The sequence below is a fragment of the Cyprinodon tularosa genome, unplaced genomic scaffold (assembly GCF_016077235.1).
Source record: "Cyprinodon tularosa strain WSP-4 unplaced genomic scaffold, ASM1607723v1 ctg1209, whole genome shotgun sequence".
Taxonomy (NCBI): domain Eukaryota; kingdom Metazoa; phylum Chordata; class Actinopteri; order Cyprinodontiformes; family Cyprinodontidae; genus Cyprinodon; species Cyprinodon tularosa.
The window spans coordinates 89583-106799 of NW_024038014.1; the positions used below are offsets into that span (position 1 = coordinate 89583).

Below are 17217 nucleotides of genomic sequence, written 5' to 3' on the forward strand. Positions count from 1 at the left end.
GAAATATGAGTTAGCATCAAAATACCTGTGTGAATTTAGGTGATTGGGTAAAAATGTATAATTATTATAAACAGTTTATTATTAATTATTGTTACAATACAAAATATAACTATGATTTTGTAATTAATTAAATCCAACAGTGCTGCTGGGATAGAAATCTAACAGGACAAGAACAGACACAAGTTCATTTTCTGTCAGGGTTTAGAACAAAAAGATCCAGTAATTCGAGGCGGACAAAATTTCTCAGAATGTTTTAATTACAACAGAATCGGGTGGATGGCATGTCTAAGGCAGGAACCTCTCAGGAGGAGACAACAGGTTAGTTACCATTAGAGCAGGGAATATTAGCCCGAACCCGGCAGGACCCGAGAGGTCCTACCGGGTTCGGGCGGGTTCGGGCTGTACTTTTTATTATTTCATTCGGACCGGGCTCGGGCTTTAAACTGTTATATGCTCGGCAAATAAATGATCATGTGATAACGTTCGATCTATACGCGATGAATGCAAAATGGATGTTACAGAAGTGAAACGGAGATTAGCCCTTAATGCGCACAATTGAAAAATGTCGGGCTGCAAACGGGTCGGGCTCTACGAAGCTGTCAATCATAACGGGCCGGGCACGGGCCTGGTTCTTTCGGACTCGGGTCGGTTTCGGGCTGACTTTCAAGGCCCGTTTCATGCTCTAGTTACCATGTCTTTCTAGGAGCGGATCATCTCAAATATGTGAGTCACTAACCTGCAGTGTTGGGAAAGTTCTCTTTCTACGTGAACTAGTTCAAAGTTCAGTTCACACATTTTAAAATGAACTAGTTCAGTTCATAGTTCATAATTCAAAACCAAAAAATGAACTAGTTCATAGTTCTTTTTTTTTTTTCATATATTGCTCAATTACACCATAGCCTACTGTAGAACCACAGACAGCAATTATTTTATCAGTTGTAACTCTGAAACTGTGCGTCAGATTTCATCTTCATATCCAGTTTTGAATCCTTATCCAACCAGGGTTTCCATTAGCATTGAGGGGACAGCATTTCCCCATTGTTGCTTTAACGCTTTGTTGCTGTCCATTCACTTCACACTAGTAGCAGCTGCAGCTTTCACCCCTACAGTATATTCTCAAAAACATCAGGAAAAATGTGCTGCTTGAATGGTCTTTTTATGAGGAATTATTAAAAGAAAAACAGGAAAGTAGTCTTTAAGGTGCTTTTTTTTTTTTTTTATTTTAATAATTTTTTCCATTTGAAATTCCATTTCAATACATACTAAAAAGGAATCCTGGAATCCTGGAAAATTATACCAGGCAGGTTTAACAAACAAGTTACATGGATAGTAAAACCCTCAAGAACAGGGGTCTTCTATGTTTTCCAGACCAAGGACCCCCAAACTGATGGCGAGATGGAGCGGGGACCCCCTAACTATATATATTGTATGAAATTGTGTCCTATAGTCACTCTATTACAGATGGAGTAATGTAAAGAAATTAATTTCTCCCTGGGATTATTAAAGTTTTTCTGATTCTGATTCCTGGTTGTTGTGAAGGAAACGGTGCCCAGCTTGAAAGAGCTCCTGTGTGTCGCTGAATGTGAGCATTGATGACTGAAAGACATCTTCTGTCTCCATTTATCTGTTTACTACAGTGTGTTGAATTCATGTTAATGAGTATTTAAAGACATTTCAATTAGTGGGGAAAAAAATTGCAGGGGGGAATATAAAAATATCAACTAACCATGCAGACCCTCATGTAGTACCTCCGTAGACCCCCTAGGGGTCGCGGATCCCCTGTTGAAGACCTCCGCTCAAGAAGATTTCACTAACACAAACTGAGGGACCAGGCTGAGGTAGGAATTTAAGGTTACTGAAGTGCGGATTTTTTTACTGAAAGCCGGCGGGCAAACTTGTTGCCATCGTCCTCACCGACCACCTGGTCATAAACCTGTTTTAAGTCGCCTCCATGCTGCTGTGGCTTCCACGCTGCATTTTGTTTTGATGACGCACGCGGCTGTAGGCTACGACGCTGGTAGCTGGTGTTGCCAGATTGGGTGTTTTTCCCGCTACATATTAAGGCCTGTTTACGGTGTGATTTAGCCGGGGTTTCGCCTGGAGGGCTCTATAGAAATCTGGCAACCTATTGAACGGAGTTGAACTGAGAGAGCGTGCCGTTCACAGACACCAGAATGAACGAGTTCACAAAAACGTTCATCAGGCAATAATGCAGTACGTTCAGTTCACGTTCGACCAAAATATGAACGAGTTCATGAACTTTCGTTCAATGAACGCGTTCAGGCACAACACTGCTAACCTGGTCCTATAGTTCAGTCCATGCCCAGAGGAAGAGGTTGGTTCCAGCCAGCTAGATGCGGCAGAAATCGTCCAGAGAGTCCCAGACACTGATATATCGGAGGTCGCAGGACAGGCAGGAGATCAGAACCAAGCTGACCGATGAAGGCAGGAGAATCCAGAGGGTGAAACCAAAGTTGTTGTCGGTGACATGCTCGTTTTTTAGAGAAGGAGCTGATAGATCCGGGGAGGTGCCAAAGGAGAATCCAAGACAGTCACAGTTACAGGTATATTTACCAGGCAGGGAAAGATGAGGCAGGAGACAGAGGGCATGTCATGCAAACAGATCAGACTGTAAAATACAAGCTCAGAGGTCGAGAGGCAGAACAGGTCAGGATCAGGTAATCAAAACATGGGAACGCTACTATAAGTCCCAACAACAGCTCAAAATAATCTGGCACTGATGACTGGTCTGAATTCTGGTTAAATAGAGAATGATGCAGGTGGCTCTGATGAGTGGTAATGAGAACTTGGCAGTAATAAGCAGGTTGTGAAATAAGTAATCAGGTCAGGCATCAGTGACATAATCTGAGGCCATGAGAATATCAGTGTTTTCACCAGAGCTGTTTCAGTGTCTAAGAATTATACAGCAGTAAACCATTTTTCCAGACTAGGAAGGACTCCCGCAGGCCTGTGGAGCGATATTTTCTCTCCAGTTTCCTAGCATTTTGCTTCAAAGTACGCAGCTCTGCATTAAACCAAGGAGCAAGCTTTCTATTTTTAACGGTTTTCATTTTCAAAGGAGCTGCGTTGTCTAAGGCAATACGCGGAGAACTAGCAACCCCATCAACAAAATCATCAACCTGTGAAGGGGAATAAGCTAAGCTTTTGCACTCTGCAGCACTGCTCAGCGACACAGAGGAGAGAGAAAGTGAAGCAGATTCTTTAAAATTTATAACTGCACTATCTGATAAAGATCTGCTGAAGTGAAACCTTCTTTTGGGGGACTATTCACATTTTGTACAAAGCCAATAGTGTCTAAGATAGCATTACAAGGCTGCTCTTAACCTTTCATATTCAAAACAGTCAGAACATGTAGTGGACACGATACAGCAGCAGTCTTCTTCATCTTCTTTTGTAAAGTTTCATGGAGGTTGCAGACAATTTGAAAGTACATTATGGCTTAAGTCCCTGACTATACCTATGTTGACTGCTCACACTAAGATCAGCTGATCTGCACTCAGCAGCAGTTGCACCCTCTAGTGGCCATGTTACAGTAAAAGGAAAACAAATCTACTCTGAACAAGAGGTAAAATATTGAATCAGCCTTTTACCAGTGTACGGCAGCCCCGCTTCTGTCAGTGAGCCCCAGGGCAGCTGTGGCTACAATGTAGCTCACCACCATCAGTGTGTGTGTGAAGGACTGAATGTAGAGTAAAGTACTTTGGTCAAGTCTAATGACTTGAATAAAGGCGCTATACAAGTACATGCCATTTACCATTAACATTTCACCAATGTCAGTTGGTGAAATGTTTATTGAGGTAACATGATGTGGATCCTGGCTTTAGAGTAAACTGGTTTGAATAAACCTGAAAACAGCCTAGGGTCATGTTTAGATGTTTTTATTAGAGAAAAGGAGATATATTCAAAAATAATTTTCTATGTTTTCTCATCACCTGATATTGTTCTGTTTCATAGATCTTGACAGATCGCTGAAGTTTGTGTTTTGAGGTTTTACAGCATTGAGAAAATGTTTCCTCAGGTTCTGTTTTCATCACCGGCTTTGGGTCAGAACCAGATGGACAGATTCAGGTTTTGGTTTTCATGAAACAACAAAGCATCAAAGGAAGGACAGAAACAAAGATTATAAAATCACAAGAACCATCCAGAGGAAAAACTGAGACTGAAGTTCTATCTTTCATTAATTCTATGACAAAATGTTTGCTGTCAAAACTTTTTAATCAATCTCAGTTTCTTCTCAGTGTGAACAGTTGTTCTCTCCAACATTTTTATTTTAATTTCTAAATTATTTTCCCCTTTCAGATATTATTTTTTTCTTGGATTTAATAAAAAAAAAATTGAATCATTAGGTTCTGGTTCTTTATAAAGTGGTACTGATCCAGAACCTCAGCCTGTTTTCCTCTGAACCAATGATCCAGTTATTGATCAGAGTTTTTATTAAAGCTGTTTATGTTTCACTGTGAGGCATCAAGAGTTTAGATTAACTGGTAAAACTTCTGTCTAATAGAGAAACATTGATAGAGTTTTATTGAAGAGGTTCTAGATTAATGATTAACATCTGGGTTAATTCTTGATGACATCATCAGCTGCAGCCAATCAGATGCACTGGTTTCCTTTGACCAGGAAGAAGGTTCCCACGGCGACGCCCAGGAACCCGATGGTCAGACCGACTGCAAGGAACACGGTGGGTCCATTACTGGGCTGATGGACGTTCAGGTCCACGTCTGGGGACAGAGGACAGAGACATGATGTCCACCCTGTATAGGGTCAGCCTGGTTCCTCTATGAAGGTTCCTCACCAAAGCTGCTGGTCATTGGTTCCTTTAGGGCTTGATGCTCCACTGAGCAGCTGTAGACGTCTCCCAGCTGAGGGATGAAGTCCAGTCTGGAGATCTGGGTGAAGGTGATGTCCTTGTTGGGGTAGGGGTTGTTGATGTTGGTTCCTTCAGTCACCTTCTGGCCATTCTTGGTCCAGGAGACGTTGACAGGAGCAGGATAGAAACCAGAGACATGACAGATCAGGATGTTCTTCTCTTCCAGCTCCACATCATCTCTGGAGTAGACCATCAGGCTGGATGGAGATTCTGAGGAGACAGAGGTTAGAGCATCACCAGAACAGGAACATGCTGGGCTCCTCTGAAGCTCTGCTGTCATCATCAGAACCTAAAGCAGGTTTATTCTGAGGAATCAGAACATCAACAGCTAAAGGACGACCTCAGAGACCCCTGATGACCTCTGGTTGAAGAAGACCTCTAGAAGATCTAAACCTCTATCTACACAGAAAGACACTGATGTCCTCAGCAATCATCATGGTTCTGACCCAGAATGAAAGGGTCCTGGTTTATTCGTAGCTTTAGGTCTGATATCAATGAATAATAAACCACTCTGGCTTCTCTGCCTCATAATTCTTCCTTTGCTATGAGGTGAAGCATCATTCATAGAGCTGCAGAACCAGAACAATGAATGGCTCCTGTGTCGAAATGGAGGAAAGAAGCAGAAATGTTATTCTATTATTAACGGAGTCATTATTAAAAGTTCAGAGGAACCAGACTGGAGACTGACGGTGATCATAAAGTCAGTCTGAAGTCAGTCTGAACAGAAACAGGAATCACTGTGATCAGTTTATCAGCAGCTGGTTCTGCTGTTCTAGTCCCGCCTCAATTCAGCACAGAATCAAAAACTCTGCTACAGTTTAAAGGAATAGTACACCCAAAACATGATTAGCCTTCATTTTCTACTCACCCCCATGCTGAACAAAACTCTGGAGTACTTTTTTGATATCTCAAATGCATCTGGAGATCTGGGAGGCTTCTTGCTGTCTGCTGACATTCAAATAATGGAGGTCTATGACGCCCGAGGCAGAAAGGTCCATAAAAGTCCACAAAAACGTGTCAATATTCCTCCATACTGCTCGTCCAATGTATTCCAAGTGTCCTGAGTGGGTAGCATCCAGAATTTACTCGAAACGAAGTCATTTAGAATGTTTTTAGAGCATAAACAGTAGTGTAAAGGATTTCCTGAAAGCGCGTTCACGAGTCTACGGAAACCACGGCAGACCAAACCAGATGAAAGTGCGCATTCAGCGTCTGCTCTACCGATAATGCAAGCGTAGAAGAAGAAATGTGCTGTTTACCTGTGCAAAGAAAGAAACAACGTAAGAAAAATGTCTGAGGACTTCAGTGTTGAGGAAGAGCATGAGTTCTTTGCCGAGCTGAATGCGCTGGTTTGGTCTGCCGTGGTTTCCGTAGAATCGTGAGCGCGCATGGGGGCGCTATTAGGAAATCCTATACACTACTGTTTATGCTCTAAAAACATTCTAAATGACTTCGTTTCGAGTAAATTCTGGACGCTACCCACTCAGGACACTTGGAATACATTGGACGAGCAGTATGGAGGAATATTGACACGTTTTTTGTGGACTTTTATGGACCTTTCTGCCTCGGGCGCCATAGACCTCCATTATTTGAATGTCAGCAGACAGCAAGAAGCCTCCCAGATCTCCAGATGCATTTGAGATATCAAAAAAGTACTCCAGAGTGTTGTTCAGCATGGGGGGGAGTAGAAAATGAAGGCTAATCATGTTTTGGGTGTACTATTCCTTTAAAGCTCAACATCTGGGCTCCATCTCATGAAGCAGGTTCACTGTAAACTCTAAGTTTTCTACAAATCAGGAAAATTGACTATTCCATTTCACTAAGAGAGTTTCCTCAACCTCTGTTTGTGTTGCCATAGTAACATTCTCCCAGAGCTAAGCTGCTCAGCAGCAGGTTTTTTTCAGCAAACTCAGAGACTATGTCCAAACACCTGCCCACCTTGAAAAGTAGTGATCATTGTCACTACCCGATCCGTCCGAAGCATGATCTGTTCTGTGCATGCACATCCAGATACATTTGGGTCGTTTTCCATTTTATGTTGTTTAAAAGACCTAAATTACATTTTTCCCTCCCCAACAATAGTAAACGTACTAAAATATAATGTGTTACAGGTTAATAATGTGTCTTCAGTGTCTGCCAGGCATTAATCACCGAGGTGTAGAAAGGTGTGAGCAGGGGCGGATCTAGGATTCTAGGAGATCAGGGGCTTAGCCCTGAGGGTGCAGATGTTGACTCCTTTTTTCCATCTCTTTTTTTTTTGCCGCCTCGCACACAAAACCATAATTTGTGTGTACTTTAATTTATGCAAGCAGAGAGGCGCTGAGAACCATCTCATCCAACCCAATCAACTTTATTTATATAGCACATTTAAAACAGAAACATGTTGACCAAGTGTTGCACATATAAAATACATAATAAAATAAAAAAATCATAAAATAATATAAGAGAACAATTAAAAAAATATAATAAATACAATGAAATGAAATGGGGAAAATCAGCTAAAACATTAAACAGCACACAGTTCCTTAAACTGTGCTTATTCCTCTCTTCACCAACAACAAATCATGTGGATTTGTTGACATGTGTGCATTATTTGCCAAAATTAAAGGAGGGGAACCATATATTTTAGCTGACTGAAATAATCTGTTCCCCCCTTTATGATCTTTATCAAATGTATTTTCTGTTATTTATTTATCTAAAAATTTACAAAAAAAGTTGAAACTAAAACCACTGACATTTTAAATTAAGAATTAAAATTACATTTCATAAAGATCATCAAACAAACAGTGAGATTTATTTGAACTATTTTGGATTTCAAAATATAAAATAATAAATGTTTAAAACATAATATATGAAAAATAATGGAGGATTTGTTTCTTTTTTTCCCATGGGGGAATGGATTATATCAGGTGGCTAAAGTATTTAATTTCCCTCTCATAACTCTGGTAAAAAATGATCAAATGTATTCCAAATCCACAGAGTTTGTTGTTGATGAAGAGAGGAATAAACACAGTTAGTGTTGCAGGTGAATTAACACCCCCCCCCCCAATAAATAAAGAGAAACTGTTTCCAAATTCCCAAAAATTGTTATGTGTGATATCATGTCACATACTAAAAATTCCCTTAATCCAGTAATCTCTCATATTTCACATTGCCCTTTAAAAACAAAACGGTGTAAGAAGACCTCGTCTACTTATTTATTTTACAATTTTTCAAACAACAGCTGTCGTTTAAACTTGATGCTACAACCTTTACATGATTGTGAGTTATTTTTACCAAGAAATGGATCAGAAGCGCAGATCCGCCAGATGCGCCGATCTGGCTTCAATGCACGCTACCAATACAGGGAGGACAGATTTAGGGGAACAGAATTTCCCAGCAGACCGGGAGAAAAAAAGGCTCTGATTCAGTCAAAGCTTCACATACCTGGGACATCAGTCTGTTTAGCAACAACTGGTGGTGGTGCTGGTGGTCCAGCTGTTTGCTTTTTAAAAAAAGCTTCTGATATCCATTGATATCCGCCACTGGCCTATCCCTGTTTAAATTTGCTGCGCGGAGGTGCACGACTCCTGAAGCTGGCAATGACGAGAGGGAAACACTTCTTCTTCTGCGTGGCAATGCTACAGGCTGCTTTCCTGGACATGCTGCCACCATCTGGTGAATTCCAGTACTTCACATTTTACTCAGATCAGCTCAAAAGCGAGGATCCGGGGCTTTTGGGGAAACATCAGGGGCTGAAGCCCAAGTAGCCACCCCCTAGATCCGCCTCTGGGTGTGAGTCCTGTCAGGTCAACTTCAGATGGTCTTAGCAGAAATAACTGCTTATCCAGTCCAAGCCGTCCAGCATACCTAAGTAGCAATTGAGCAGGAGCTAACCAGCAGCGACTGCAGCCATACAACAGCCTCTGTGCCGTCTGCACTCTGAAAGCCGCGGTTCTGGACAGAATGTCTACAAGTCCTTGTCCTCCTTCTGCCACAGGGAGATACAAGACCGATGCCCTCAGCCAGTGTTGACCAGACCAGAAAAAGTCAACCAGGAGCTGCTGCACTTCTTTCAGTAGGCCTGATGGTGGCACCAACACGATGAGCTTGTGCCACAGAGATGATGCAACCAGGTTATTCACTATCAGAGCTCTTCCCCTATAGGACAGGTGAGGTAGCAACCATTTCCATTTAGACAACCTGGCTTCTACCTTTTCCAGCACTCCCTCCCAGTTCTGTCTCTGAAAATCCTCATTCCCTAGAAAAACTTTTTATACCCCTTTTTCCCCACTTAAGGTTACCAGGAAGACAAGGAATGCTCCCCACACCCCACTCCCCCACTAAACAAGCCTCACTTTTTCCCCAGTTCACCTTAGCAGAGGAAGCTTTTCCATACAAGGACAAACTTTCTTGTAACTCTTGAATGTCTCCCTCATTACAAATAAATATGTTTACATCATCAGCATATGCTGATACAATAACAGGGGGCATGTTAGCCAACTCTGGCAGGGAGAGACCACGCAGTCTACTCCTCAACCGACAGAGGAGAGGCTCAATGGCAATACTGTAAAGCTGGCCTGAAATGGGGCAGCCTTGTCTGATCCCTCTCCTAACTGGCACTGGAACACTCAACCCACCTCCCACCTTCACCACACAACAGGCATCTCGATACAACAGCTTTACCCAAGACAGAAAAAGAAAATCATGATCCACTCGGTCAAAGGCCTTCTCCTGGTCAATGGATATGATACCAACATTAATGTCATAAATTTTACAAATATCAAAAACATCTCTCATTAAAAACAAATTATCAACCATAGACCTATCAGGTACACAATATGATTGATCTGCACCAATTAGAAAATCAATAACAGTTTTCAGTCTGTTTGATAAGACTTTTGAAAGAATCTTGTAGTCTGTACATAAAAGAGCTACTGCTCTCCAGTTCTTTAAAAGGGCTAAATCTCCCTTCTTAGGGAGCAAAGAAAGAACTGCACGCCTACAAGAAGCTGGAAGTGTCTTTTTCATAAGACACTCTTTAAAAACATCCAAAAGGTCCTGTCCCATGATGGTCCAGAAATGTTTAAAAAAGTCTGAAGGCAGACCATCTATTCCCGGAGCCTTTTCAGATATCATCTGAGACACAGCAGCAGTCAGTTCATCCAGAGTTATTTCCAAACCCAGAGCCTCCCGATCTCCTGGATCCAACTGAGGAAGTCCTTGAAGAAGCTCCGCAGCAGCATCCACATCACAGCCGTCCGCCCTGTACAAGTCCGTGTAAAAGTCCACGGCATGCCTCCTCATCTCCGTTGGGTCTGTGGTCACCTTCCCATCCGGGAGACGGAGACACACCATCTGTTTTTTTGAAGTAATTGACTTCTCCAGGTTAAAAAAGAAGGTGGTTGGTGCATCAATGTCCTGTAGTCTGGTGAAGTGTGCTCGGACTAAAGCTCCTTTTGCTCTCTCCTGCAGGAAAGAGTTGAGCTCCCCCTTTTTTGATCGTAAAAGATCATTTTGCTGATTCTCTTTAAGGGCATTTTCCAAGTTCCTTATCTGGTCCTCTAACTCCTGCACAGCTCTCTTGGTTTTTGTAGTGACACCAACTGTATAATCCTGACAAAAAACTTTAACCTGAGCTTTTCCTACCTCCCACCACTGAGCCAGGGAAAGAAAATCATCTTTCTGGGATCTCCAAGTCAAGTCAAGTCAAGTCAGCTTTTATTGTCATTTTCTACATATGTACAAGACATACAAGGGAAATGAAATTACGTTTACTCTCTGCAATATACAAATATACAAGAAATATACAAGACTAACATTTAAAAACTGACATAAAGTGCGGGACATGACAGGTAAGAGTGGTAAGATAAATATAAGTATGAAATATAAACATTACAATAAAAAGCAATAAAAACAGCAGCAATAGTTTGTTCCAGGCTGAGGTAGTGCAGGTAAGGTGCAGTCTCTGGTACAGTGTGGGTGTGTGTGAGAGAGAGAGAGAGAGACAGAGAGAGAGAGAGAGAGGGGGGAGGCAGTCTTAGCTTCCTGTCTGCCTGGTGGCTGGAGCAGACCGTGTGGGGAGGGGGTGGAGGGAGTTCAGCATTCTGATGGCCTGGTGGATGAAGGTGTTCGCCAGCCGGGTGGTTCTGGACCGTAGGCTTCTGTACCTCTTTCCGGAGGGCAGGAGACTCCAGTAGGCCCAAAACAATTTAAAATTTTCACAGAAAGTAAGATCCTTTAATAATTTAACATTAAAACACCAAAAAGATGTTTGTTTTCTAGTGGGAGAGAGAAACAGCTCCATTAAGACTAGATGGTGGTCAGTAAAAACTACTGGGAATATTTGACAGCTAAGAACTCTAGTAGTGAAAGAAGCAAGTAGATAAAACCTGTCCAGTCTAGCTGCACTTACTCTCCCATCTGATATTTTGACCCAAGTGTACTGCCTATCAGAAGGGTGTTTCATCCTCCACACATCAACCAAATCGGTTTTTGTTAATACTTGAGACAGAAACAAGGAGGACTGAACATGTGGCTCCTCTCCGGTCCTATCTAATGTAAAATCAGTGCAGCAGTTCCAGTCACCACCCAATACAATAAACTCTCCTGTACCAATATTATTTAGTTCTTCCTTCAGTATTTTAAAAGTTTTTTCCCGCTCAGAGCCTTGGTTTGGTGCATATAAATGAATGAAAATGAAGCTGAAACCCTCTACTTCAGCTCTCACCATAAGCATTCTGCCCTTCACCACTTCTGTGCTGGAAATAACAGTTACATTTAACTTAGAAGAAAACAGAATGGCAACTCCAGCACTTAGATTTGTCCCATGGCTAAGGACATGCTGCCCTCCCCACCATAAGCCCCAATCTATTTCATTCGTGCTATCAGTGTGTGTTTCTTGTAGGAAAATTACATCCAGTCTTTTCTGTGTGATTACATCTGTTAATATAGCCCTTTTTTTTCCATCTCTACCCCCATTTATGTTTAAAGAGGCCACTCTTAGACCCTGCATGTAAGGAGAATAGAGACAGACCAGTAGGGAAAACCAACAGAATTGAAACACCCAGTGTTGTGCAATCATGTTACTGTTTGTTAAAGTTTCATTTTCTTTGACATTTTACCCTTTGTTGTTTTAAGAGTTTTCCTTAGACCTGTGACGTGCTTCTTAAGACGAAAACGTTTCTTGCTGTCCAGTAAATCATTACCAACAACTCTCTGCAAAGTAGTGACCGATTCAATAAATTTATCCACATCAGGAAAATAATCTTTTACATTCACTTTTTTTCCAAAGGTGTCATCTAGGAAACCATTGATTTCCTCCAGAGAATACAAATCAACACTCTGAAAGTAGCTGTCTGCGATAGAGAAACTATCAGAATCAGAATCATTATGGCCATGAGTGGATTCCATCTGATCATCTGGCTCACTATCAGGGTTCACCTGCAGAAGCTCTGCATCCTGCACAGGACTGCACTCTGCATCCTTTTCTGACCTCCCCAGGTCATCCGCTCTCTGCCCTGTCCTGTCCACAGCCTCTTCCTCACCTACAGCACTGTCTGCCAACTGGAGGGAACCATCACCCTCAGCCCCGACCACTGAGCCACTGTCAGTTCCTACCACGGAGCAGTCTCCCTCAGTATTATCACCAGGAGCAGCCACTGCTGCTCCCATCCCTGCTATCCTCCCCCGCAGCCCCCGCCGCGGGCCCCGCCGCAGCGCCCGCCGCGGGCCCCACCACACTCTGTCTGTGGGGACATGCCACCCGCTTGTGGCCCACATCCCCACACTCAAAACACTTCATGTTTCCAGAACTGGCGTACACCATGTAGTATCCCTGTTCATGTTTGACACGGAATGAAACGTCCAGTGTTTGGGTTGGAGAATCTAGGAACATAAACACTTGTCTCCGCAGAGATTGAACATGTTTCAGTTTGGCGTCCTTACAGCCCAGTCTAACCACCCGGAACCCGCTCGCAAATCTTCCAAAACGCTTCAGCTCTGTCTCCAGAGCCTCGTTAGAAATAAACGGGGGGACACCAGATACGGTGATCCGGACCGAAGGCACTGCCAGCGGGGAAACCTGAAAAAACTCATCATCCATGACCAGTCCGCTTTCTATGAGCTGACTGACATGTTCCAGATTTTTTAGAAACACAACCACTGCCTTATTCATGCGTGAGGCATATGAGATGTTTCCATGTCCCACCTGTTCTCCTACTGCCAGCAGCACCTGCTCCACCGTAGTGCTGGGCTGAGGCACAATCCTCACCCCATGCTTCAGAGACAGGGACGGCGCCACCGAGGATGCCATCCCTGTCAAGAAACACGGCCTACCGGCCCCCAAGAGCACTCAAACACACAGTAACTTGGGGTGATACAAAAATAAACAATTAACAAACAATCATACAGTAAACAGTTAGAGAGAAGAAAAAACGAAAAGTTTGAGATTACTCACAAGCTCTCAGCCACACTCTCCACCACCAAACTCCCAGCATGCACTCAGAGAGAGAGAGAGAGAGAGAGAGAGATACTTGTTTTTGGTTTGTTTTATATGAGTGAGATCTGGATAATTTTATTTTTATTTAGTTATATTTACAGCACATGAAGAACTACTGAAATTATTTTCAGATTACTCATAAATAGATTCATTAATTCTGCAGGGAAAAATAAATAACTTTAGAATTAGGATTAACTCTGTGATAACAACCTGCTGAGCCTACTGACACAATCTAAGCCATTCTATGGGACCGATAGCCGCTAATAACGACCATTTATTAGGATGATAACATCTGAAGTGGCTGCAGACAGACACTTAGTATTTACTGTGGAAAAGAGACTGAATCAACATGAGGAGGAACCCATGAGATGATAAACATCTATTCTATTTATGTACTAGTTTTACTGAATATGTTTTCCTGATATTTGAAATAACATTATTTCTTGTCTAAATTAACATTTTAAACATCATGAAATTCTCCACATCTAGAATAAACATTCTGAATGTCTAGAAATTAATTTCAGATCTCCATATTCCTAATATTACTGTTCAGCATTTGTATTATTTTGACTATGAAAAACTATTTTTCAGATATAAGAAATACATTTTCAGTCAAGCTGAAAAATGTCAGAATGGCCACTTAAAATATGGAAAGATTTCTAAAAATATAAAACTAAATACTTACTAGTATAATTATTACAGTTCAGTCTAGGAGTGTGATTTTGACCAGGAAAAATCTTATTTTGTTGATCTCCCTCTAGAAATTAATCAATAATGAGAATAACAATGCTCCTTTCTCCAAAATCATCACCATGTTACCATCAGACATGTTCTAGTTTATTTTAAAGTTCCTATTAATCATTAAATTAGTTTGAATCTTAACCCTTCAGGAGTCCTTCTGACCAACAGCCTGATAAACAAACTTTGTAAATCTAACCGTTTAAACCAAAGAGACAGAAAATGTGAAGGTTCCTGTTCTCACCTAGTTTCCGTGGAGGGTTCTTTAGACTTATACGACGGGTGTTCATGTTTGATCTGCAGATGTCTAGATTATTCACAGCATGTTGATAAATATCATCCGGGAATCTGATGGGATCAATGAAAGGAGGCTGAGGGAGAACTCCTTCTCCCTTCTTGAAGTCAGCGTACCACATCTCTTCAGCATCCAGAGCGTACATGAACTCTCCATCAGACTCTGAGCAGCCAGTGATACGGAGGTCCTCATGGAGAACTGGAAGAGAGAGGAACATGTGAGGAACCTGCTGGATCCCAGTTAGTCAGAAACCAGTTTAAACATTAGAACCAGTTTAACCTAAAGCCCGGATGGATTCATGCTCCAATAACTTTCCCAGATCTAACTGAAGTTTTCTCAGCAGCTTCATACAAATAATATTAGTTTCCAGATAAATTCAAAGCTCCAATCAGATGTCTAACTATCACAGATGAAACATGGAAATATGGAAACAGGGAAAGGATTGTTTTCCTGAGCTAGAATTTATTTTAATTAAACACAATATAAACATTTAGAAACATGCTGAATAAGACTGCAGACCTTTAGAAACCCAGATCCACCCGTAGACAGATTGATGCAGCTGAGGAGAACTAAAGCAAAGATACTGAGGCTTTAATAAAGACGGATTGGAAGTCTGACCTGTTGCCACATTTTGGTACCATCTGAGCAAAATACTGAGATTTAATCTTTTTTAGTAGGAAAAAAAATCCAATTAGCCAATATTTAAAATGTGCTGTTGTTCAATATTATATCTACAAAAACACATTTATATTTTTAAAATATTTTAATCAAACAATGAGAAACTTCTTTGTTTTCATGATGGAAAGCTAAGGATGGAGAGATGTGAAAAAAGTGTTTAAAGGAATAGTACACCCAAAACATGATTAGCCTTCATTTTCTACTCCCCCCCATGCTGAACAACACTCTGGAGTACTTTTTTGATATCTCAAATGCATCTGGAGATCTGGGAGGCTTCTTGCTGTCTGCTGACATTCAAATAATGGAGGTCTATGGCGCCCGAGACAGAAAGGTCCACAAAAGTCCACAAAAACGTGTCAATATTCCTCCATACTGCTCGTCCAATGTATTCCAAGTGTCCTGAGTGGGTAGCATCCAGAATTTACTCGAAACGAAGTCATTTAGAACGTTTTTAGAGCCTAAACAGTAGTGTATAGGATTTCCTAATAGCGCCCCCATGCGCGCTCACGATTCTACGGAAGCCGGCAGACCAAACCGGAAGTCAGCGTCTGCTCTGCCAGTAATGCAAGCGTAGAAGAAGAAATGTGCTGTTTACCTGTGCAAAGAAAGAAACAACGAAAGAAAAATGTCTGAGGACTTCAGTGTTGAGGAAGAGCATGAGTTCTTTGCCGAGCTGAATGCGCTGACGCTGACTTCCGGTTTGGTCTGCCGGCTTCCGTAGAATCGTGAGCGCGCATGGGGGCGCTATTAGGAAATCCTATACACTACTGTTTAGGCTCTAAAAACATTCTAAATGACTTCGTTTCGAGTAAATTCTGGACGCTACCCACTCAGGACACTTGGAATACATTGGACGAGCAGTATGGAGGAATATTGACACGTTTTTGTGGACTTTTATGGACCTTTCTGTCTCGGGCGCCATAGACCTCCATTATTTGAATGTCAACAGACAGCAAGAAGCCTCCCAGATCTCCAGATGCATTTGAGATATCAAAAAAGTACTCCAGAGTTTTGTTCAGCATGGGGGTGAGTAGAAAATGAAGGCTAATCATGTTTTGGGTGTACTATTCCTTTAAGTGGACAAAACAACGAAAAGAAGACTGAGAAGAATGAATATGTCTTATGGACGATAGAAAGAGGTGATCACTATTTAAAATATAATGTATAATGTAATAGAACAATTAAAAATTGGTGGGCATCTTTGTTTTTTCATTTTGTTTATTGAATGTGATAAAATGGGACAGATGGACCCAGTATTCAAGGTGAGACAGCCATTAAAAACGTTTAAAATGTTTCTCAAAACAAAACAGATCAAAAGAGAAACGAAGCGCGCTGCTGTGGATCCGCGTCTCGCAGTGACTGCAGGAGGGGGACGGGGCACCGCCCAATCACTGACACTCTCTGGTTTCACTGTTCAGTCCATCTCCCTAGAAAGGGCTGCGGCAGAAAAAGTTCAGGAATCTAAAAAAGACGCTGCTCTATCAGAGGTTTGCACCCAAACAGGAACAGCAGGATCCATGGGAGTGGTGGCCTACTAGTTAGGGAAGACTGGTAGATGCAGCAACACTGACTTCCTAAATGAATTGAACAACTTCTTTGGAAGGTTTGAGGCACTAAACAGCCTCCAGCAGTGAAAGCTGTTCCAAAGCAGGGGGAGGAGCCACTAAACCTGGACGTAGCTGAAGGGAGGAAAACTCTGAGGAGAGTCAATCCAAGGAAGGCCCCAGGGCCTGATAACACACCTGGGCAGGTGTATAAGGAGTGTTTAGATCAGCTGGCTGGTGTCCTCACAGACATCTTTAACACCTGGCTGGACCAATCCATAGTGCCAGCATGCTTCCAGTCTGCCTCCATTATTCCAGTCCCAAAGAAGCCTCAGGTCGCCTCCCTCAATGATTAGCGGCCTGTCGCTCTGACTCCCATCATGATGAAGTGCTTCCAAAGGCTGGTTAAAGAACACATCGTCTCCAGTCTGCCGCCAACATTCCACCCGTTCCAGCTCGCCTACCGACGGAACCGCTCCACTGAGGACGCCATCTCTGCTGCTCTCCACCTGAGCCTGGCACACCTGGAGGAGAAGAACACCCACGATGGATGCTGTTCCTGGACTTCAGTTCAGCTTTCAGCACCATCATC

The 17217-nt window shown here is 42.2% G+C and overlaps 1 protein-coding gene across 1 annotated transcript in view; it reads right to left on the minus strand.

The window, feature by feature from the left end:
• Positions 1-4184: 4184 nt before the first annotated feature.
• Positions 4185-17217, minus strand: part of LOC119776592 (HLA class II histocompatibility antigen, DP alpha 1 chain-like) — a 28764-nt gene continuing 15731 nt past the window's right edge. Inside the window, exons 2-4 of the mRNA XM_038275087.1 lie at positions 14353-14601; positions 4817-5101; positions 4185-4742 (exon numbers count right to left, since the gene is read on the minus strand). Coding sequence (XP_038131015.1) covers positions 4615-4742; positions 4817-5101; positions 14353-14601 — 662 coding nt within the window. The 3' untranslated portion in view covers positions 4185-4614. The remainder of the gene's footprint in view (positions 4743-4816; positions 5102-14352; positions 14602-17217) is intronic.